At 48.5% G+C, this 22,405-nt stretch overlaps 1 protein-coding gene across 1 annotated transcript in view; it reads right to left on the bottom strand.

The window, feature by feature from the left end:
• Positions 1-22,405, bottom strand: part of ANKRD33B (ankyrin repeat domain 33B) — a 79,352-nt gene that overhangs the window by 2,638 nt on the left and 54,309 nt on the right. The window contains exons 3-5 of the mRNA XM_014543524.1: positions 22,076-22,205; positions 8,661-8,801; positions 6-520 (exon numbers count right to left, since the gene is read on the bottom strand). Coding sequence (XP_014399010.1) covers positions 6-520; positions 8,661-8,801; positions 22,076-22,205 — 786 coding nt within the window. The remainder of the gene's footprint in view (positions 1-5; positions 521-8,660; positions 8,802-22,075; positions 22,206-22,405) is intronic.

Raw genomic sequence — 22,405 nt, 5'->3', positions numbered from 1 at the left:
CTGGCTCTCCTGGGCCCCTCTCTGGAGGCACCCCCCGCCTGGGAGGTCCGGAATTGCTGCTCGGGGTCCTCCACCTGGTCCCTCTCCTGCGCCCGGGTGTCGGGGGCCCCGGGAGCCCCCAGGATTTCCTGTACCGCCAGCCGCCTTTTCCCCACGCAGGGGGGGTGCTCGGGGCACACGGTCCGGCAGGCGATGGCCACAGCAGGACTGTAGAGACTCGTGGTCATCCTGACCATGTGGTCCAGGACGCCCCCATCCTCCAGGCCCTGGCGCGAGCGGGAGGCCAGCGAGGACCGCACAAACTCCGTGAGCCTCTGCAAGCAGTTTTTGGAGCTCCCTGGCTTCAGAGCCCCCTCGAGGGGCAGCGGCAGCTCTGGCTGGTACTTTTCCCCAAACTGCTCCGGGCAGGGGCGCTCCAGCAGCCTCCCGATGAGGCGCACCGCCTCCGTCCGCCCCGTGTAGGTGGCCCACTCCTGGGGCGACATCCCGCGGTGGGGGTCCCTGGCGTGGACATCCGCCCCTGAAAAACAGACAGTTATGATGGAGGTCGCAAGTGGAATGAAACCAAGGTCAAACTTCCAACACCTAATAGCAGACTCTCCCCCAGCCAGGTGGACGAACCTGCCTCCGCCGTCCCCTGCTGAGTTTTCCGTTATAACACAACCCTTTACAGGCTCCGCTTAATGGCTTCTCTTTCCTAAATAAAACCACCCGACCTGGGCACCGAAACATGGGGATTTTTGAAGAAATGAGATTTCTTGGCTTTCCGGCAATGGAGAGATGAAGACAACACAGGTGCCCTGTGAACAGGTGACTGTTGCTGCTAGAATGTTCAAAAAATCCAACAGTACCGGTCCCTTGCATCTATTTAGTACCTCCCTTTCCCCCGCGGATCTCTGTGAGGATGGTATGGTTGTGATCTTGCAGAAATGGAAGGCCGTGCACTTCTCACACTGAGTGGTGAGTTGATGGTGCCTCTGTCGTCTTTCCCAGACTGTGAGCTCCCCCAGTACGGAGGCCACACCTCACTTTTATTTTCTCACCACACAGCATACTGGCTGATGGGAGGCAAACATTTAATAAAGGTTTGTTCCGGGATGGATGGTAGTCACAGTGGCCGAGGGACCTGCCTGAGCTCTCAAAGCTGGTAAGAGAGAAGTCCATGACCCTCAGCCCAGGCACTTCCCACCCCACCGAGCAGGCCCGTCCTCGGTGACAGTTTTCTGTGTCAGCATGGTCAGGCTCTAGGACTCGGGGATTTAATTAAACACAAACCAGGTGTGCTGTGAAGGTATTTTGTAGATGAGGTTAACATCCACAATCGGTTGGCTTGAAGTCACGGAGACTGCCTGAGATGATGTGGGTGGGCCTTGTCCAATTGGCTGATGGTCTTAAAAACAAACGCTGAATTTCCGGAGAAGAAGGACTGCAGCATCAGCTCCTACACCGGTGTCTAGCCCACTGGCCTGCCCTGCAGACCTCGAGCTTGCCAACTCTCAAACCACGACGTAAGCCAGTTCCTTACATCTCTTGACATCTTAATAAACTAGTATATCACTCATTGGTTCTGTTTCCCTGGAAAACCCTGACTCTTACATCCTCACAGTCTCACTTACACTAGTCACTTCCTTAATAAATCCACACCACCCACCGGGCCCTCCTAATCCTTCATAAGTTTCAGAATTAATAAGGAATTGCTGTTCAATTCATCTTGGTCCAATCTCAGCCCCATATACAGTTAAAAATCACTCAGGATTTCAAGTCCCATTAGTCATGTTTCCACGGGCAAAGTGATGTGGAGAAGTGGGGCGATTATCTAGTCTGAGAGCTCCCCGGGACCAGGCTGGCTGAGAACTCCGTCCCACACAGACCCAGGTGTCTGACTGTGGTGACTGGTCGATATGTGCTGAACCAAGCAGAGCAGGGGAGCCCGGCAGCCCCATGGCCCAGGGCCCAGGCAGATCCAGCTCCCCCGGTTTCACCTGGTAATGCTCCTAATTCTGTGACACATTAAAGAATAGCCATATTAGAAGAGTGGTAATTATTTGGAACTGGAAATCAGGGTGGAACTCATTAGCTACAGTACAATTTATAAACGGACTGAAATGAAAAGGGGGCAGTAAAAGTGTCATTGCAAAAAATAGATGACACATTAAACCTTAATTAATTGCATGTCACTTAAAAAGGAACAAACTGCAAAATTAAAATCTTAATGAACACTGCTTGAAAGAGACATTTTTCAAATGCTAACGGAAAACTAAAGGAGCAGCTATCCAAGGTTTAGCACGCCTCTTCCTGTGCCTCGTGTACCTCTTCGAGAGGATCCTGGAAAAATACAAACATTCTAAAGGACAAAGGCCATTCTAACTGTAACACAGCCCAAGAATCTGATTCCTGTGATGAGTCAGGGAATCACTTCCTTAAGAAATTACTGTTAAGGATAATATTAATGCCCTGGACGTAATGATTAAATCCTGAGAGACAAGTACTGATGATTAACACGTTATACATACAGTATACCTTTCAGAGAATACGGAAAACTTCCGAAACACCACTGTATCCATCTTCTCCCCATGAGACTACTGGCCTCCTCACCTCTTACCCAATTTGTTTTGCCCAGGACGCCAGCCATGCAGACAGGAGCAGGGCTCCTGCCAAAGGGCCCATTTGCTGCCCATGTTGAGTGCTGTGAGAGGCCTACACAAATCCTCTGTTTTACTCAAGGGAGCAACTTGCTCAGTTCTAAGCAATGCGCCATAATTGGTCTTTCCCGGGGTTTCACAACCTCTGCACTATCGACATTTGGGCCAGATGGTTATTTGCTGTGGGGGCTGGCCTGTGCACTGTAGGGCTGGTAACAGCATCCCTGGTCTCCACCCATTAGATGCCAGGAGCATCCCACCAGTTGTGAACGCCAAAAACATCCCACACCTGGCCCACTGCAATCCCAGTGCCCATTTGAGCCCCAGAGAGAAGGCCGTTGCTGTCCTGCTGAAGGACCAATGTGGTTGGGCTGCTGCTTTCTGCCTGAAGCAGGAACCTGCAGCCTGAAGCTATGATGACCATCCTGCAATCATGAAGTGGCCAGACAAGCAGCTTGGGGCTAAGTGGACAAGAGGCAGGAACTGGGTCTGTGATGTCCTCAGGGCCCCGGACCAGCTCTGCGTGGTGACTGCCTACCTCAAAACTTCCAGAGGTGAGAAAAATGCATGCCCATTCTCTTTAAACCACTGTCAAGTCAGGATTTCTGTTCCTCGCAGCAGAAAGCATTGCAAACAGGTCCTAAAGGAAGACAAGCTACCTTCCATCACTCATTCTGAGAATGCTTTTCCCAGGTGGTCATGGCCAGGTCCATGGGACCAGCAGGACACGGGCAGAGTCCAGGAGGCATCACTTCCTCCCCTATTCCTCCCACCCCCATCCCCACGTTATCTGTGCTTCAAAGCCCAGCCCTGTCTCCCTCCTGCCCAGAGGCCTTTCCAGCCACACAGGACCACTGTGCACCAGTCCTTGCAGGCCTCCTCCTTGACCCCTCTGACCTGTATCTTGAGGTCTAATTACTATGACAAGTCAGGATACAGGGTCACAGGAAAGAGCTCCCGATGGGCATCAGATCCTCTACCCTCCAGCCCTCTGCACAGGGGGTAACTGCCGAAGATTTAATGTGCCCAAGAGCTCCCCTGCCCTGAGGGACCCCGGTTGGAGGATAAATACCCTGGCTTCCCTGGCCCACCCCGAGAGGCATTTCTGAGATGTCTTGCACTAGGTCTTGCACTAGGTTCTAGGCAGGGCTGCCCACAAGGGTCACCAGCTCCTCAGCACAATATTAGCTTTCCTGTCGTCCTGGTCTCACTTCTCTCTCCTTCACACCACTTCCCAGGGTCATCCTCCAGAAAAACAACTTGGCCCCAAGTCCTTGCCCCGGGGTTTGCTTTCATGGGCATCCACGCTAAGACACGGCTCTGGATGATATGGAATGCCTAGTGTTTAGCCCTCTTTCTGCTTAACAACTTGAAACTATTCCAACTGGGCAAATTCTGTTGATGGGAAAGTCATGCTTCCCTTATAAGCAGAAAGAAACCTCGTAGTGATATCCTACCCTTTGTGATATCATACCCTTTGGCTTTCCAGAAGTACACAGTCAGGGCCAGCCTAGGACAGCGTGACCACACGGTCAATGCCGTAATGTGAGTGCCTCTGTCCCCTCTTCCTCATGAAGCACGCCTCCCACCTTCTGCTTTGTTCCCTGGAACCACAGATGACTCCACGTTTTTTGTTTGCTTGGCTTTGCTTCCCAGGAGCGGCAGCAATGACACCCCCCCTCGGGTGTAAGCCCAGGGCTCATAAGCAAGTCTGGAACCTGCCTGCCTCCGCAGAGTCTGTCTCTCTTCAGAGACAATCACGTCCTCCATACGGCTTCCCAGCGCCGCTTACTTCAACAGGCCTGTCACTGTGAGCATTAATATTCCCCTGAATTAACAAGGTGCCGCAGCCTGCCCTGCGATTCTCATCAGCAGAGCTGGCGTTGCTCCTTGGGAAGCCAGAAACCAAAGAGCCAATAAATCAGCTTTTCAGAACCTGGTTATATGGTTATTAAAATCCAAGGTTCTGATCATTCTAACATTCCTTTATTCTGCCTGACACGGTAAGATAAGAGCTGATGTGTGTCTGTAAGTTCTGAACTATTGGAAAAGGTAAGCAGTTCAGGGGGGCATCCAGTTCAATGACTCGCCATTTCTAAAAGGAAAATAGTTCCTATTGAATATAATGAAATTGCAACTCGGAAATTCATTCGGTCACAGAGGAACACTGCCCTTGACAAAATGAGGACGAGCTGCACATTTTTACCCCAACCTTGAATGTGTAGTAACGCTGATGCCTTTCACTTTGAAATGGCCACAGGGCGACCATCCTGTGACCAGCTCTCAAGGTACCTTTTGCAGCTGCACATAAATGCCAGTCCTAAAGAAATACTCAGGCGTTCGGATCTTTCAAGGCTTTAACTTTTCCTAATTTGATATATTAAATAGAAATAAGACAAAAATACTTGTGCACATTTTTAAAATACCTTTCATTTAACAAGTATCCTTATTGCTGTCCACCAAACCTAGGAAAGACATTCAATCACGTTTTTTTTCTCTTAAAGCATACATACACATCTACCAGAAGAGGAAAACGAAATTCACTTACCTGGGGGAACTGTAAACTAACTTAGTAGTAACAGTAGAACATGGAAATATTCTGGAAGTTAGATACTACAACCAAAGCCCCAAGGGGTGGAGCAAAAGCTCCCCAAGAAAGGTGTCAGGTTTTTATCTGAAGAAGGAATATGGGACAAGATGGAAAGGAGAAAGTATATAAGAGGGGGAAATTCCACCTTTTCGCACTTACACTAGCTACATCAGTGGTTCTCATCAGGAGGCAACTGTATCCCCCAGGGGATGGTTGCCAATGTCTGGGGATAACTTTGGTTGTCGATCCTGGGGGATGCTGCAGTCACCTGTTGTCAAAGGCCAGGGAGGCTGCTGAGCATCCTACTAGCCCCAGCACAGCTCCCAACCACCAAGAATTACCTGGCCCCAAATGCCAATAGTGCCAAGATTAAGAAACCCTGAGTTACATGCCTGTCGCCCTCAATAAGAAAGTTTAAGTATTTCATCACAAGGATATATTTCAAAGGGAAAATATACCATATTTTTTCATGAATGTAACCGATAATTACTGAATACATAAATTCACCAAAAACGATAACAACAGCAGCAACAACCAACACGGACTGAAGGCTTCCTCCATCCCAGGCACGAGTCCAAGGGCGCCCACTCAGGAACTCATTCAACACCCATCCTGACTTCCTGCAGCAGCTGCTGTCCTTCGCCTCATTTTATAGAAGGGGAACACTAGGTGATTGACCGTTGGTACGGACATGGTAAGTGGAGGAGCTAGAACCTGAAGCCAGGGGTCCTGGCTTCTAAGTATGTTCTGTTGACCATTCTGCTCTGACCACATACAGGTCAGGAATGCACACCCTCAGGGCTGTACTCATGCGGATTACTCTAGACCAGTGGTTCTCAACCTTCCTAATGCCGAGACCCTTTAATACAGTTCCTCATGTTGTGGTGACCCCAAATTTCATTGTTACAAATTGAACATAATTAAAGCATAGTGATTAATCACAAAAACAATATGTAATTATATATGTGTTTTCCGATGGTCTTAGGCGACCCCCGTGAAAGGATATATAAGACTTAAAGGATATTGGTAAATATTAGGTAGAGGCAAAGTATTATCAATAGTTATTTTAATAGAAGTGACTGACTTGATCTTGCCAATATCTGTACTAGAAAGGGCCCAAAGTTGCACTGGAATATCCTGCAAAAACGTTAAGTTTCAAGATGCAGTGGTTCTCAACCTTCCTCATGCCGCGACCCTTTAATACAGTTCCTCATGTTGTGGTGACCCCCAACCATAACATTATTTTTGTTGCTACTTCATAACTGTAATTTTGCTACTGTTATGAATCGTAATGTAAATATCTGATATGCAGGATGTATTTTCATTGTTACAAATTGAACATAATTAAAGCATAGTGATTAATCACAAAAACAATATGTAATTATATATGTGTTTTCCGATGGTCTTAGGCGACCCCTGTGAAAGGGTCATTCGACCCCCAAAGGGGTCGCGACCCACAGGTTGAGAACCACTGCTCTAGACTGAGGGGGCAGGGCTCACAGAGGAGGAACAGGAAAAGGAGAGTACAGAAAAACCGATGCCAAATGTGTTATCCACATCACTGAGCGGGAAAAGAACAGCACCAGCGATGAGCACGCTGCCTGTAAGCAGACCCATCGCTCAGGAGATCCGAAAGGCGTTGCTGTAATCCTGTGACCATGTGGCCAAGGCCTGAACCCTCCGCCAGGCGGGGAGGAGAGTGGGACAACAGCGGCACCCAGGCAACTGACCTATAAACAAAAGGGTTTGTGGTTCCAATAAATTCATTGGGAAGAATGCACAGATGTGACTGACCACCACACACTTTTGGTTGAAAAAGAAAATTGCTAACGATCTACCCAAAGTTATAACTAGATCCAGAGTAGAAGCAGATGAAGCACTTGGCCGCCATTTAACCAGAAGTAGCGTCTCTCCCTGGCACGGGACAGGCAGGGCCTACACTCTGTTGAAACTTGTCTCACTTTTGAAACTGTCACTGAGCCCAAAGCACAGTCAATGGGATTCATTGTAAGTTTGATCTTTTTTATTTCCAAGAACATTATCATCTTTGAAGCCTCTGTCTTCATCTACTGAGTTTATTCTTCTCGTGGCAGCCCCTGAAACACGCAGGTTCAGGCAAGAGGAAGAAGAATCTGAATCAAGCTGCAGATCTTATAACCCATCTAATCACAAGGACAGACTCAGACTGGAGGCACTGCCTTGTGGCCAGTATGCAGACGGTCAAGTCATGGACAAGGAGGCAAGACTAAGAAACTGTCATGACCAGGGGGGATGGGGACTCATGACAACTAAATGCGGGAGCTGGATGGGGCCCGGGAATGGAAAGGGGACATGAGAGGAAGAACTGGTAAAATCTGAGCAAGTCTGGAGTTTGGTGAATAGTCATGTGCCAATGTCGGCCTCTCAGGAAGATGCTAACGTGGGAGACGAGTGAGGGCCGTATGGGAACTCTCTGTCCTACCTTTGTCACTTTTCCATACATCTGAAAGGATTCCAAAATAAATGTTTATTTCTTAAAAATAAGTTGTCTAGACAGAAGGACTAGCCTGGGCTGACGGCTCAGAGAGCGTGGCTGCTGTCCTCCGGCTATGAAGATTGGCAGGGAAGCGCCACCTTGGCGAACCCACAGCACCAAGCAGGACTGATAAGCCCAGGGCCAAAAACAAAATAAGTTAAAATAATGAAATTAAATAACGTCAACAGCAGCATCTCATACTGACTGACTCATCCTGTGCCGGACGCTGGGCGTGTGCTCTACACACATTTTTTCTAATTTAATTCTCAAAATAACCCAATGAGGTGGTGCTAACGATGTGGGGGAAAGAACTAGAGACTCCTCACGTGCAAGTTAGCTGAATAGTTCATTAAACATGCGTAGCCCAGGAGAATCTACAGAGTGTTTTCCTATTTCATCTTCAGGGGGGTGAGAAGGAAGTCACCGTTCCCATTTCACAGATGGACACAGGGAGGCTCAGAGAAGAAAGTGCTTCCTCCAAGATGGCGGCACTGTAAAGAGCAAAGGGGGTGCCCTGCTGATCCAGAGCTACACACAGACCTTCCACTCTGTGACCACTCCTAGAAGAGGCAGCCACCACACACCACACCACCATGGGCTCCAACCACCAGCAAGCAGGGATCTAGGATGGCAACGGCTGACCTGCCACCCCTGCACCCACCTCCAATAGGACAGACTTGCTGCTCAGAGCCAAGACCAGAGAAGTGAGCGAAGAGGGGTGTCCTACCGGGTGACCAGTGCCGTGACCTCCCGCCCCACCCTGAAGGTGGCTGCCTTTGTTCTGTTGGTTTCACTCGGATGATGACAGCCATATAGCTCACAGAAACTGTTCTTTGTTGCACCCGTTAGCCCTTGTTCCCACGGGACTGGTTCATCCCTACAGCACATACGCGCAGGACCGGTGGAGACGTACCTGCTAGCATCAGGGCTCGGATGCACTCTGTTCGGCCCTGCATGGCCGCTTTCATCAGGGCTGTGAACCCAAACACGTTCCTCCTTTCAAGGTCAAGACCAGGGAAGTAGTTCAACAAGTAGTTGGTGATGGTGGCATGCCCTGCAAAGAGATGGGCACAGGTGAAGAGACCGCACGCCATGGAGACCCCTCATTCCAGGGAGGTCTTCCTAGAGAGAGAGGAACGGCACCTGGTCTACCTCCCAGGCCAGCCCGTCTGCGGGGTGTGGGTTTGCCCCTCAGACAGCAAGAAAGAATTCACAGGGACACGTGGCTGTCTCTGCTGCTTTACTCTTGTTCCCTTCGCCGATCCATTGGGAGCTCAGCTGTCCTGTCACATGTTAAGGAGGAACGTGAGTAGCCAGGATGCTGCGGGGTGGCGAGCAGAAGTGCTGAGCTGCCTCAGCAGACCCTGCTGGTCAGGGGAAGGTCCTGGTGCTGTCGGCTCCCAGCAGGAGACACCCGTGCCCAGATGCAAACCCAAACGTGCGTCTCAGGGCCACCTCCCAGGGCTCCCAGGCTTCAGGGAGGAGAAAGCCGTCTTCGCAGCAGGAGGATACGCCAGCGCACACTGCCACCCTCTGTTACTGCTCAAAAGTGTCGGTCCCTGTCTTTCATACACACAAGCACATGAACACACATGAACACACACACACACACGCATGCAGGGAACACAGCCAGTGTTGCTACCAAGATCCTCAGCCAGAAACCCAAGCAGGTAAGAATACTCATTTGAGAATACAGAGTTCTCCCCTTTATTGTCTTGCACTTCCAAGAGACCTGATTTTCTGCACACTCTTACCCTCTTAAGTAGAAGTGGAAAAGGAAATTGTGATGTAAAAAGCAGTATTCCCAGGGGTCTCCAGGCCCCCCCACCCCCCGCCCCAGAAAACCAAAATGGAGTGGGAGCTTTCCTCAAACAGGGCTCCCTGAGCCACAAAGACAGGTTCCTTCCTTGCAGGGCTGCTGCCCAAGCAGTATCAAATCCTTCTCATCAACTTCCAAGTTAAAAACAAACAAGCAACCAAAATGAGACTGCGGACTCTTCTAGAAGCACTGTTGTCTGCCCGTCATTGACCTCAGCCCATCTCCTGAACTCACTGCAAAATTTAAAAAGAGAAACATGTCGCTTTTCTGGGAGAGAAACACTGACTAATATGACCATGTTGTGGGTTAACAAGCCAGAAACGGGTGGAGGCCACCCTCCGGCTCTGTGACTCACAGGTTCCCACAGCATCTGATGCCTTTTGACTCATTTCAGCCACCTGGCCCTCCACCGTGCCAGGGGCGGGGGTAACGCCAGCAGGCAGGTGCCCAGGGCACCTTAATTGCTCTAAACTGGGGGGAAAGGGTCCTCTGGTCTCAGGTTTGTTGTCCAGTTCAATGCTCTGCGGCACCTGCCCGTCAGATTTAGCCAGGGCCCTAGTGAAACCAACTGCAATTTGTTTCAAGCCATTTCTTTAAAGCCGTGAAAGAGCGTGTCTGTCACAATTTTCAGCATGATGCCCTTTGCCCTGACATATTCTAAATACTTTGAACAGGCAGAGAGAGGAAAATTGAAAATCCACAAAGCAAACAGCCCATTATACAGATCTGTTCTGCATATTATGTTGAGCTCAGAAAAACCAACACAGGGCCAACTCATTCTGACTACAAGCGTAAGCTTTCAACAACCCGTGAAATCACTCCTGGCTCCCCACTGACTTTCCCAGAGTAGCAGAATAGTACCTCTTAGCACACAGATGACCTCATTCAATGAGATCAGGGTGGACCCGATGCCTCTAAGAATGTGTCGATATCAATATTTTTCTTAAAAACCATGCCGATTAACCAAAGGGAGCTTCCCTTTTTCAGAGAGAAAAATAGACAGAACACAGCCTTCCTTGCATAACAAAACCCAAACTTGTACCATATTGAAATCTAGTTTGAGCCTAGTCCAACTTAGAATAGGATCTATAGGATTCCCTCAAGTCCTCAGAGAAAGCCCTTTCAAAGGGTGGACTCACCATGCAGACCCCAAGAACACCTTTCCCCCAATGATGCTTACCTTGCCTAAGAGAAAGACACAGCTGACCCAAGGAATAAGTCCATGTGAAATACCTTTAGTGGGGTGATTTAACAACAGTGTAGAGACTTTAGCACTTGAGAGAGTTGGCTCTGAGAACACTCAAGTTCAAGTCCCCAGCCCACCACTTAAAATCTGAGTGACCCTGGGAAGGGGAATCAACTTCACTGAGTCCCTGTTTCTACATCTGGAAAATAAGAGATAATATCAATCTCACAATTGTGAAAATTATAAGAGATAATGTGTTGTATAAAAAGTGCCTGATACAATAAACAAGTTTCTGGGCAGAAAAGTTCCAAATAATTTATGCAGGCGCTCCACTCTCAAGGAGGTGGAGCACAGCAATGCACCCCTTAACTTGTGGGTTCCCTCCAGAGAGTAGAACATGGAAAGGTGGGAGGGGAGAGAACTTCTCAATAGAGAAACCTGGCAGACACAACCTCAGCCAGGTGACCAAGATCAACATCAACCTGTTGTTGAAAAATCACATTGATAGCAAGTACTCACAAAGAGTCTGCTTGACGGAACTTTAGTCAGGTTCCTGAACCTTCTCCTAGGCCAGTGATGGCGAACTTTTTGAGCTTGGCGTGTCTGCATTTTGAAAACCCTAACTTAACTCTGGTGCCGTGTCACATATAGAAATTTTTTGATATTTGCAACCATAGTAAAACAGAGATTTATATTTTTGATATTTATTTTATATATTTAAATGCCATTTAACAAAGAAAAATCAACCAAAAAAAAATGAGTTCATGTGTCACCTCTGACACGCGTGTCATAGATTCGCCATCACTGCCCTAAGGCTTAGGAAGAGCCACACTCAAGGGGCCAAAGAGCCACATGTGGCTCGCAAGCCGCAGTTTGCTGACCACGGAGCTAGACTATCCCTTATCCCTGATGTTTCCTCTGAATTTTCCATCTACTGACTTTCACCTTGCTTCTTATGGTGGGGGCTATAAGAACCACATTTCCTTGTTGTATTTGGAGTGGAAGCCTATCCCTCAAGCATGTCAAACTCGCGGCCAACAGGCCGCATGCCTCTACCCCATGGAAAAACCCCAATGCAGTGGTCCCTATACCTATCAAGCTGATCCTGACGAGGGTCTGCCTTACCATCTGTAACAAGTATCACTGAATATCTTTTGTCTTTAACAGCACCCTTGATATGATGCAATGAGAATGGCACTTTCCTCTGTGGTCCTCCTCCCCAAAACCCATAACTGCAGTCTAATCATGAGGAAAACATCAGACAAATCCCAATTGAGGAACATTCTACAAACTACCTAACAAGGACTCCCTAAACTGTCAAAGTCATAAAGTCTGAGAAACTTCATAGCCAAGAGGAGCCTAAGGGGACGTGACAATTAAATGTGATATGGAGTCCCACATGGGATCCTGGAACAACAACAAAGGATATTAGGAAAACACTGAGGAACTTGGAATAAAGAATAAACGAGTGAATAATAAAAATGCATCAAGATTTATTCATTCATTGTGTCAAATGTATCATACTAATTCCAGATCCTAAGAACAGGGGAAACCAGGTACAGGATAAACAGGAACTCTCTGTATAATTTTTGCAGTTTTTCTGTAAGTCTAAACTATTCTAAAATCAAAGTTTATTTTATAAAGGGGAGATCTAGCGTAGGGCCACTTGACAAGACACAAGGTAAGGATGATGACTCTTGGCTGGCTGCCAGGTGTGGCTCCCTCCACACTGTCCCCATCCCTTACTGATGCTGAGGGGAGCTCACTGAGAGGCTGTGATGGGCATGCAATGGACGGAAGACAGTGGCCAGGTCCCTGGGAGAGCAGGAGAATGGAGAGAAGAGGTTGACTCACAACGCTCCTTTAGAAGTGAATGGACAGGCCTCAGTGATTGTTTGGCTGAGCCATCTAACAGAAAGAGAAAAGTCAAAGATGACCCCTGGTACCACCACATTCTCGGTTCCTGGTACCACTTTGGATACCCAGTGGCATCTCTGCTGAGAGTGTATGGGGTAGAAATCCATGGTCACCAAGCTCGACTGGATTTTCAACCAGGCCCAACAACACTGCTGTGTTTACAGTCGACTCTCAATCCCCATGGGGGAAATTTAAAACTTTCCCACTCTTAGGTCCCCTGCTGCACAGCAAACCCCTTTCCCAGGAGATGACGCACCTCTTCCTTCACAGAGGGAACAGAAACACAAGAAGGAAACTCCCTCAAGTTTCCCCAATAGCCCCGCCAACATCCCACATCCACAGCAGTCCCTCCTTCCCTCCTATTGAAAAGGGAGGGTGATGCTTCCCCTAAAGATGCCAATCTCTCCTCCCCTCCAGGACTTGTGCTACCAATTACCTCCTCTTTCTCTTCAACCTCTGCTTCCTTGCAAATCCATCAGATTGCTTTCATGGCCCAAATTCTTCACCTTGCTCTTTTCCACGTGGCTTCAAAATTCTTCTTTCAAGAACTGGGACGTTTGCGGTGTGATACAAGCAGAACCTTGAAATGCACTTACTCGTCTGAACTCCCTGTCACACTTTTGCCTCAACTAACTCCTAAGAACATGTCAAGGCTAACTTGATGGTCCTGAGAACAGAACGAGAAATGCATGGAGCAAAGCTGAGGTAGCCAAGCACACCCTAGAAGAGGGTCCAGCTCACCACAGACACACAAGCAAAAGCAGCCAAGATCCCCAGGTCCCCAGCCCATACACAGACGCATGAACAATAAACATATTTTAGAGCTTGAGTTTTGTTTGTTGTGCAACAATATGCTGATGTGTATGCTCAGTGTTCCCCAAAAAATGTACTCACACTTTAACAACTGATAGCTCAATTTTGAAAATTAAATCTCTATCTCTATCTCTATCTCTATCTCTATCTCTATCTCTATCTCTATCTCTCTGTCTTAGTCCATTCAGGCTGCTATAACAAACTACCATAGACTGGGTGGCTTAAACAACAAATATTTCTCACAGTTCTAGAGGCTGGGAAGTCCATGCCTGCTGATTCAGTGAGGGCTGGCTTCCTCGTTCATAAGTGGCCATCTTCTTGCTATGTCTTCAACAGCAAAAGGGGTGGGGGAACTCTCTGGAGTCTCTCACAAGGGCACTAATTCTATTCATGAGGGCCCCACCCTCTTGACATAATCACTTTGAAAAAGCCCTACCTCCTAATACCATCACTTGGGGATTCGGATATAACACATGAATTCGGAGGGGGGCGTAAGTATCCAGTCTGTTGTAATGACCGACAATGATCCTATGGACCTGTCTTTGCATTCCACCCACCATCAACCATTTGATTCCTTTCCAGTCTAAGTCCCAGAACCATCTACTCTCACTCTTGCTACTGACCCTCCCCTAATTGTCCTGAAACTGCCTTCCAATGGCCCCCAGTGACCATCTTGTAGCAAAATCCAATGGTTACTAGTCAGTCCTCATCTTACTTGACACCTCTGTATTTAGCACTATGTCTTCTATCCTTTGTAACCTCTTTTCCCACAGATATCCAGAAAGTTGACCCTTCCAATTTTCCACCTGCCTCTCTAGCCACTCCTTGTCAGCTTTCTTCATGAGCTCCTTTGTCCTCTCCTTCCGAAATGCTGCTGTTCCTCAGATGTGTGGCCAAACCAGCTTCTCATCCTACACACCCTCTCTTGGTGATCCTCTCTACTCTCCTGGACCCAATCACCACCTGAAAAGCCCAAGATCGCTCATATCTAGCTCAGTCTCTCTTCCTAAGTCTCTTACCTAAATATCTGTCTACTGGATATTTCATCTTGGGCATCCCACAAAGAAACTCAACACATGTTTCTTCCAAACCTGCTCCTCTCTCCCACATTCCTTATTCAGCAATGAACACCACCAATCACCTAGGTGCCCAAGCCAGAAATCTGGGCATTGTCTTTAGCCCTCTACCTACCCTTTCCCCATCCAAGCTATCATGGAATTTTTCCAATCTCATCTCTTAAATATCTTCCAAACCTGTCCTGGTTCTCCATTCCCTCTTCTACCCCTCATCCAGGCCACCACACCCCAAATAAGGTACAATCCCTCTCCTAACTATTCTCCCTGGTCCCATTCTGCCCCTCCATCCATTCTCCACACTACCAGCATGATAAAGATGAAACTCTTTTAACCAGCACTACTACCACTTAAAACCCTGAGTGGTTTCTACTCTTTAGATGAATTCTCAGCACTTTAACGGGCTATCTCCTTTTTATCTGGATCTGCACTCTGAAGGGTATTAGAATATGCCACCCCAAAATGTGCCAGTTTGGCATAAGGATGATTTAGAGCTGAAGGCAACTGAGAAAGAGTAGACATAAGAAAAGCTCACTGCCTTCTCCCATTTGTCTAAAAGTAGGACATAAATTTTTTTAATTTAAATTTTTATTCCCCCCACCAGTTTTATTGAGATATAATTAACATACAGCACTGTATAAGTTTAGTGTACAGCATAATGATTTGAGTTACATATATTGTGAAATGATTACCACAGTACATTTAGTTAACATCCATTATCTCATATAGGTACAAAAAGAAGAGGGGGAAATGTTTGTTTTTAGAGACTATCAGCCTGGGGGTGGCACAGGAGGAATCTACAAAACAAATTTACTAACTAGCCTTTATCTACCATTAGTTTTCCCCTCCCATAATTTGCTGCCCTTGGAAGCCTAATAGTGCTTTCCTTTGTCCTGAAATTTTTCCACTAATTTATTGTTCTTTGGTGAAGATTCCCTATAAGCTGAAGATCTAAGCCACCTCCCTGAGTCACTCATTTTTCCTCTGGGTCTCCCATGTAAATGTGTTTATAAACGTCTGATTTTTCTCTTTTTAATCTGCCTTTTATTATAGGGTTCTCAGTCAAGAACTCAGAAGGGTAGAGGAAAAATTATTTTTTCTCCTCTAAATCCCGTCTTCAACCTCAACTCTTGCACCAACACCCTTGTAGACTTTGCATTCACTCCACTCTCCTTTTAATTCACCTGTGTGCCATTCTTTCTCCAATCTTGTGGCCTTTGCACATGCTAGTCTCTCTGCCTGGAACATCCTTCCTTCCCTTTTACCCAGCTACCTGATGAGCTATCCCTTCTGATGCAAGCTCTTCCCTGGTCCCCCGAGGGTGGGTTAGGCAACTGAACCATGATGTCATGTAATCCACATTCCCATGTGGCCACCATAGGCCTCAAGAGTCTGCTCATGAGTCCAAAACTTCCAATTCACTGCAAGTTCAACAGATATTTACTAAATATAAAGGCCAAAGGATTCCTACTTCTCCCTTGGAAAAAGTACACTCATCATAAAGGTTGTTAACTTTCAAGCCATAATCTGCATTATCTGAGACTAAATGGCCATCACAGTGATCAACTGTTGATTAATCAAACCTTTTTTGAGTACCAATTATGGGCTAAGAATCTTGTTTACCCCTTTATTCAAAGAAATAAAATAGACAATAAACCCGTACTGCTCTAAAAATGGAAAAATGTTACAGAATTTGGTTGTCTAAAGACTTGATTGGTTTGACACCAGGTACTCAAAATGTAAGTTTTCCAAACCAGGCCAGTAGAGGGAAGTGTTGACTTTAGAAATATCACATCCCACAGGCACTGCAGGGAGAATGCACTGGCCCCATCCTGAAGAGGAAGATGCAGACCGGGAGCAGGGGAGGGCCACTCAGACAGGCCTCCCTCCTGGTCTGTGGAGAGAGCAGGTGTCTGACTGAGGAGCAGGCTGAGCTTGGCTCTGGCCCGGGCTCATGCCTGCCTGGCCAGCAGGCAGGGGCCGGCACTGCAGGGATCACAAGAAAGGCTCCCATAACTGGAGTTTACAGGAAAGGGCAAGGAAATGCTAGGAAACTGCAGAGACTTACCAAGTTCTGATTTCTTAAGTGAAGAGTAGGAACCAAGAGAAAGGAAAACATCTCAAAAAAAAAAATCACAATGAAGTCAGACAGAAATTATGATCTTGGGTAGTGATAACAAATATGACAAATAGAATGAAGAGGCATTTATTCCTGGCTTCTGGCCACGTCATAAACTCTCCCCTGAAGTGAAGCCCTCCCCAAATCCAGTTCAGAGCCAGGCCTGGTACAGGCAGTCGGAGCTCACCCCAGTCACCCCTGGGAGCCTCGCTGCCACAGTGTCCCCAGCAGCAGGAGGGAATAATGCCAGGCTGGCTGGATGTCGGGACCTTTCCTTCCGAAATTTTAAAGTAAGTTCAAGAAATAACAAGTTTCAAGGACGAACCAAAGATTCCTTATACCCGACCGACTCTGTATTATCACCAGTTCAAAGAGAGCCCTCGGCTTACTCGCTGCAACTTACTCCTGCCATTTGTTAAGGAGGAACGAGAAACACATCACTCCATCCCTGGGACTTACTATTCATTTCTTCGCTTATCTGATTTTGTATTGTATTTTTGTTAGGGGAGGTATGGTAGAAATGGAAATTACTGGCTAAATGAGACTGAGGGATTATTTGAGGATTTATTGCCATACATTCTCCTCTCCATTGCAAGGCCTAATAGAGACTTGGCTGCATTTTTATTGTGCATTAAGTAGCCTGTAGAGAACACCCGGCAGGCAGATCACAGCATTTGCATCCTAATTTATTCTCACAGACGCTGAGTGAGTCCTGTAGAAAGCCAGGACTGCCAACTCTCAGACATCCAACACAGTTGCAGTAGCAAATAATATTAACGTGTGGCTGTTTAAAGTTCTCCTTAACCACACAGGTTCTGCTGGGGCCGGTGTTGGCTAGACCAAGTCACTTGAGGTCATTCCACCTCCCCTGCCAGCCAGTTGTTTTGGCGTGGGCCATGTGACCCGGCCATGAGATGTAAACGAAACTGCTGGAGGCTTCTGGAAATGTTTTTCCCTCTTAGAGAACGAAACACGACAGCGATTGCTCCTCCTTTGTGAGGCCTCTGTGTGTGGCAACAGGAAGCCATACCAGGTCCTTCTTGAGATCATGAGGGAAAGGTCAAGAGCGTTTCTGAGAAGCTGGCCCCAGGTCCTGACATCACAGAGCTACCCAGTGAAGCAACCCTCCAGCTATCGCCTTCAGACGTCCTGTTGCGTGAGAAGGCAATTTCCTCGTTGTGGAAGCCGTTTCTCTGGGTACTCCGCAAACTGCACCCCAACGGCACCGCAGAGCCTAGGCTCCGGTGAGAATCAGGCAAACCCAATTGCAAACAACAATCAGCAAACACTGAAAAGTGATCATGTCCCCAGCTGGCAAGAACAAGCTTGGGAACTCGCTGGGAACTATGAATTGGTACAGTTTTTTCTAAAGGCCAGTTGGCAGCAGCCACATAAATGTACATGCCACCAGTCGGTGTGGCTCAGTTGATTGAGTGCCGTCCCATGCACCAGGAGGTCACCGGTTTGATTCCTGGTCAGGGCACATGTGGGCTCAATCCCCAGTAGGGGATGTGCAGGAGGCAGCCCATCAATGTTTCTCTCTCATCAATGTTTCTATCTCTCTCTCACTTTCTTTTCTACTCTCTCTGAAATAAAAAAGATATATATTTAAAAAGAAAAATTCTAAAAAATGTACATGCCCTATGATAAGCTCTTAGAAGCTATCCATGCACTTCTTTCCTCCTCTGCCCTGCTTTGCAGGGACGATAATCTCCAAAATCTGCCCTGCTCCTTAGCCCTAAAGTCTCCAGTGGGGCTCAGCACAGGGACCTGGATGGAGGAAACAGAGGGGGGTACTTACCCCAGCCTCCCCACCCGCCTCCCCCCCAGGGGCCTGCTCAGGTTACAGTGCCTGAAAGGCAGCCAAGCCCTCTGCCAGGGTAACTCTTTCCAGGGTCCTGTCCATTAATTCTGCCCCGCCCCCACTAACAGTCCCCTGATAAGCTCCTCAGTTTACCCTCTGAGCACGCCTACTGCTCCACCTGTTCCCAGGCAGGACCCTGCCAGATGCATCCTCCTCAGAAATGCACCACCCAGACACAAATGCCTTCCCTTCCCCCACATGAACTAGACTTTGGGAGGCAGGAGTAGGTGTGCTTCTGTTCATTGTGGTAGACCCAGCACTTAGCGCAGCTGGTGTACATGAAATTGCTAAATAAGTATTTGTGTTAAAGCAGGATCTTGTATAGAATGGATGAGCCACTGTTTATTGAACTATCTCACAGATATTGGACAGGGGGGACACAGCCAGGAACATACAATCACACTCAGGAATGTGCCTGTAAGAACAAGGTAATCTTGTGCATGTCGGTAGAAAAGATATAGATCTAGTAAATGGAAAAAGATATAGATCTAGTAAGTGAAAAAAGTTAAAACCACGATCTCAACTGTGTTAGCCTCTTCATTTAAATAAAAGTGGACGCACGCCCTGTGTTGGAAAAGGAGAAATCTGAAAGGGCAAGTAGCTAGAACTTGGTCAATTTGGGAGATGGAGCATTTGGGAGAATGAAAGGGGTTTTTTTTGTTTAATAATGATTTTTTGTTGTAAGCACATATGACTAGACATCTTCTGAAATACAGAAATCATCAAATAAGTACAACTGGTTATGGAACTGGATGAAATGGGGCATCACCTAATTCTAGCAGCGAAAAGCCTAAACAGACTCTCTGGTACAACAGCACAGAACGCCAAGAGCAGCCCCTTGGTTGCTTTCCTTTATTCTCACTTTGATTAAGGATGGCTCTGTGTATCATCTGACATCTCACACAGGTCTGTGACCCCTGCCCCCAGCTTTAATGTCCTCTGAGAGGCTGCAACAGCCACCATTTAAAATGAGAATCTCTATGTAAGTTATTTTGGCTGTCTGGGTGGCTCAGTTGGTTGAGCATCATTCTGTACACCAAAAAAGTTGCAAGTGTGATTCCCAGTCAGGGCACATACCTAGATTTCAGGTTCAATCCCCAGTTGGGAGGCAACCGATTGATGTTTCTGTTTCAATAATATATATATATTGAAATATATATATATCCTCACCCCTCGGGTGAGGATTAAAATAATAAAACTAAAGAAAATGAAATATAAGTTATTTTTTACATATGTGAAGGCTAAAATTGGATTATGAATGAAGAGATAAATTCATTTTCAAAGCAGTTCTCACTCTATGTTCTATAGTCTAAAAGTAAATCTGTTAGAGTAAGAAGTTTAATATAGTGCCTAACAGATAGTTCACCCAAACATGTGAAACTCATACTCAGTAAATGTGATGTATTATGTCAATGGGAGAGCCCACCCGCATGAGCAGCATGGGTAGGGGCTAATGCACCTCAACCCCTGGGCACTGGTCCTCACTGGCCCCTCAGGGGCAGCCTTCATAAAAAAAAAAAAATGAGAACCTCTAAGAGGGGTCCCCAGACCAACAGCTTCAGTGTCACCTGTGAACTCATTGGAACGTCCCACACTCCCCACCCCCATCCGTCGAGACCTCTTACTTGGCTGCCTCAGCCCTTCAAAGGCCTGAGCACAACTGGAGCCCATCCTGGTACCACCCCCACTGCAGTCAGCAGCATCCACGGTCCAGAGGCTGACAGCCGGGCCAGACTCCACCTGTCCTGCATCGCCCCCATCACAGCCACCGAGACCAGAGCTTTCTGCCTCTGCAACCGCCTCTGGGCCCACCAGGGTCATCTGGCCCCCGTCACCACACACGCAGACTCATGCCACTCACATGCATTCCCTCACATTTTATCTACGCTTCTCATCTGTCCTAGACACAAGCAGTCCTACAGCCACACTAACCTGCCATTCCTAAGACGCACCGGGCTCCCTCTGGGCCCTGTGGCTTTGGGATGCATTGGCTGGACCAGCTTGCCTCTGACTTCTTCACCACCCAGCTCAAGCTCCCTCCTTCACAACCCCTGTCCTGAACCACCAGGCTAGATGGAGTGTTCTCACTGCACAGCATCCAGGGCACCCGCCCTCAGAGCTCCATCAGATGGCCATTAACTGGAGAATTACCCAAGGGCAGAAATGCCCTCGACTCCCACCCCCTGGGCACCGACCCAGCTCCTGGCCAGTGGGAGGTACTGAATGATGAGCCCCTGGTCACTGCCCGGTCACCATATCCATTCCCACTTTCCCAGCTCAGGAAGTTGTGCAACTGGGCTTTCAAAGCCTGGTGGCCCTACCTCTGTGGTGGTAAAGCTTCACACCCCGAAACCTGGTGAAGCAACCGTGTGCTAGGACACCCCGACCCCTCTGTAAGTCAGGGCTTTCTCCACCTCCCACATCCTGACTGAAAGGCATGTACACAGGCTGCTTCCCGCACATGAGGGCGGGCGGGGGCAGGGGGGCGGGGGGTGACATTGCAGACACTGGCTTCTTCAGCCTCCGGGCGCTCCCTGCTCGATCACGCTGCTCAGACACCAGCTGGTGGTGCGAGACGGGACAGGCAGGTAGGTCTCTCTCTGGGGGCAGCGGCAGATGTTTACTTTCCATAACCAACGTGCGGCGGTGTGGTTTGGGGCATTTTCTCCAGCTCCACGGCCCTGACTGGGTCGGATTCCCAACAACTCCCTCCAGCCCGAGCCGCCCACACCTGGTCCTTCCGGCTCAGCCAGAAGCGCTTCTTTGCAACTGAGAACCTGCGTGACGCAAGGCTGTCATCCTGGGAGCCAAGCATTTTGAAAGCGGTCAGTTACGAAACCGGTTACTACCACGGTTACAAACCAAGTGCGGCCCTGAGGCGACCAGCACAGCTGTCATGTTTGTCTCAAAAAGGCCTGCATGCCGTCCTGGGAGAGGACAGCCACAGAGTGCCCGGTGGTATGGGCACGCGGACGCCTCTGGAGAGGACGCCTGGGCAGAAGGACACTTACTGGGACGCACGCTCACCTGGTGTCTCACAAACAGCCCCGCCGCATTACACTGACACACGCCCTGCAAGCAGCTCCGGGCTCTCTCTACATCTCCAGGCCGAGTGCGAGGCGGCCCGGGAAGCGTGTCTACTTTTATACCATCACTAACACCGGGCATGTCTCTTCCGCTAGCGAGTTCCCCCGAATCTTTCTGATCCCGAGTCTCCGATGGCGGTGGGGTGCGAAGCTCCAGGTAAAGTGACCACCAGGTTGGGTTTGCGGTGCAGCTTCAGCCTCCAAAGCTTTGGGGCGTCTCCGGGTCCGCTCTGCCCAGTGCTGAGTTCTGCACTGCTGGGTCCCCAGTGCACAGAAGGTGTGCACCACACCCGTCGCCCTTTCCTTGTACCTCTGAGCAGTAGGACAGGATCCCTGCTCAGGTTCCCTCTTTACATTCATGTCTGGAGCTGAGGTCATGCCCAGGGTCCCCCACACCCCAGCAGCTGCTCTCAGGCCTGGACTCTGAGGGGAAGAAGAAGCCGGGTCTTACCTGCCTGCGCAGCTGTGATTAGGGCCGTGTTCCCCTCGCTGTCCTGCCAGTTGACATCAACATGGGGGCACTCTGCCAAGACCACCACAGCATCCACAAAGCCGTGGTAGCAGGCGACAATGAGGCCGGTCTGGAAACAGAGAGGGAAGCGGGTCAGAGGTGCTGAGCCCAAGGGGCTGAGCCAGCAGCAGGGGAACAAGGAGGGCCCCATCAGTTCATCCTCAAATGTTCATTGAGCATGGACTACGAGTGAGGCACCCTGCCTGGGAAACACCAGGGAACCCAGATCCCTGCCTTCATGGGGGATGGGGGTGGGGGTGGGGGGCTCAC

The sequence above is a fragment of the Myotis brandtii genome, unplaced genomic scaffold, assembly GCF_000412655.1.
Source record: "Myotis brandtii unplaced genomic scaffold, ASM41265v1 scaffold328, whole genome shotgun sequence".
Taxonomy (NCBI): Eukaryota; Metazoa; Chordata; class Mammalia; order Chiroptera; family Vespertilionidae; genus Myotis; species Myotis brandtii.
This window is presented reverse-complemented; position numbering and strand designations above follow the sequence as displayed.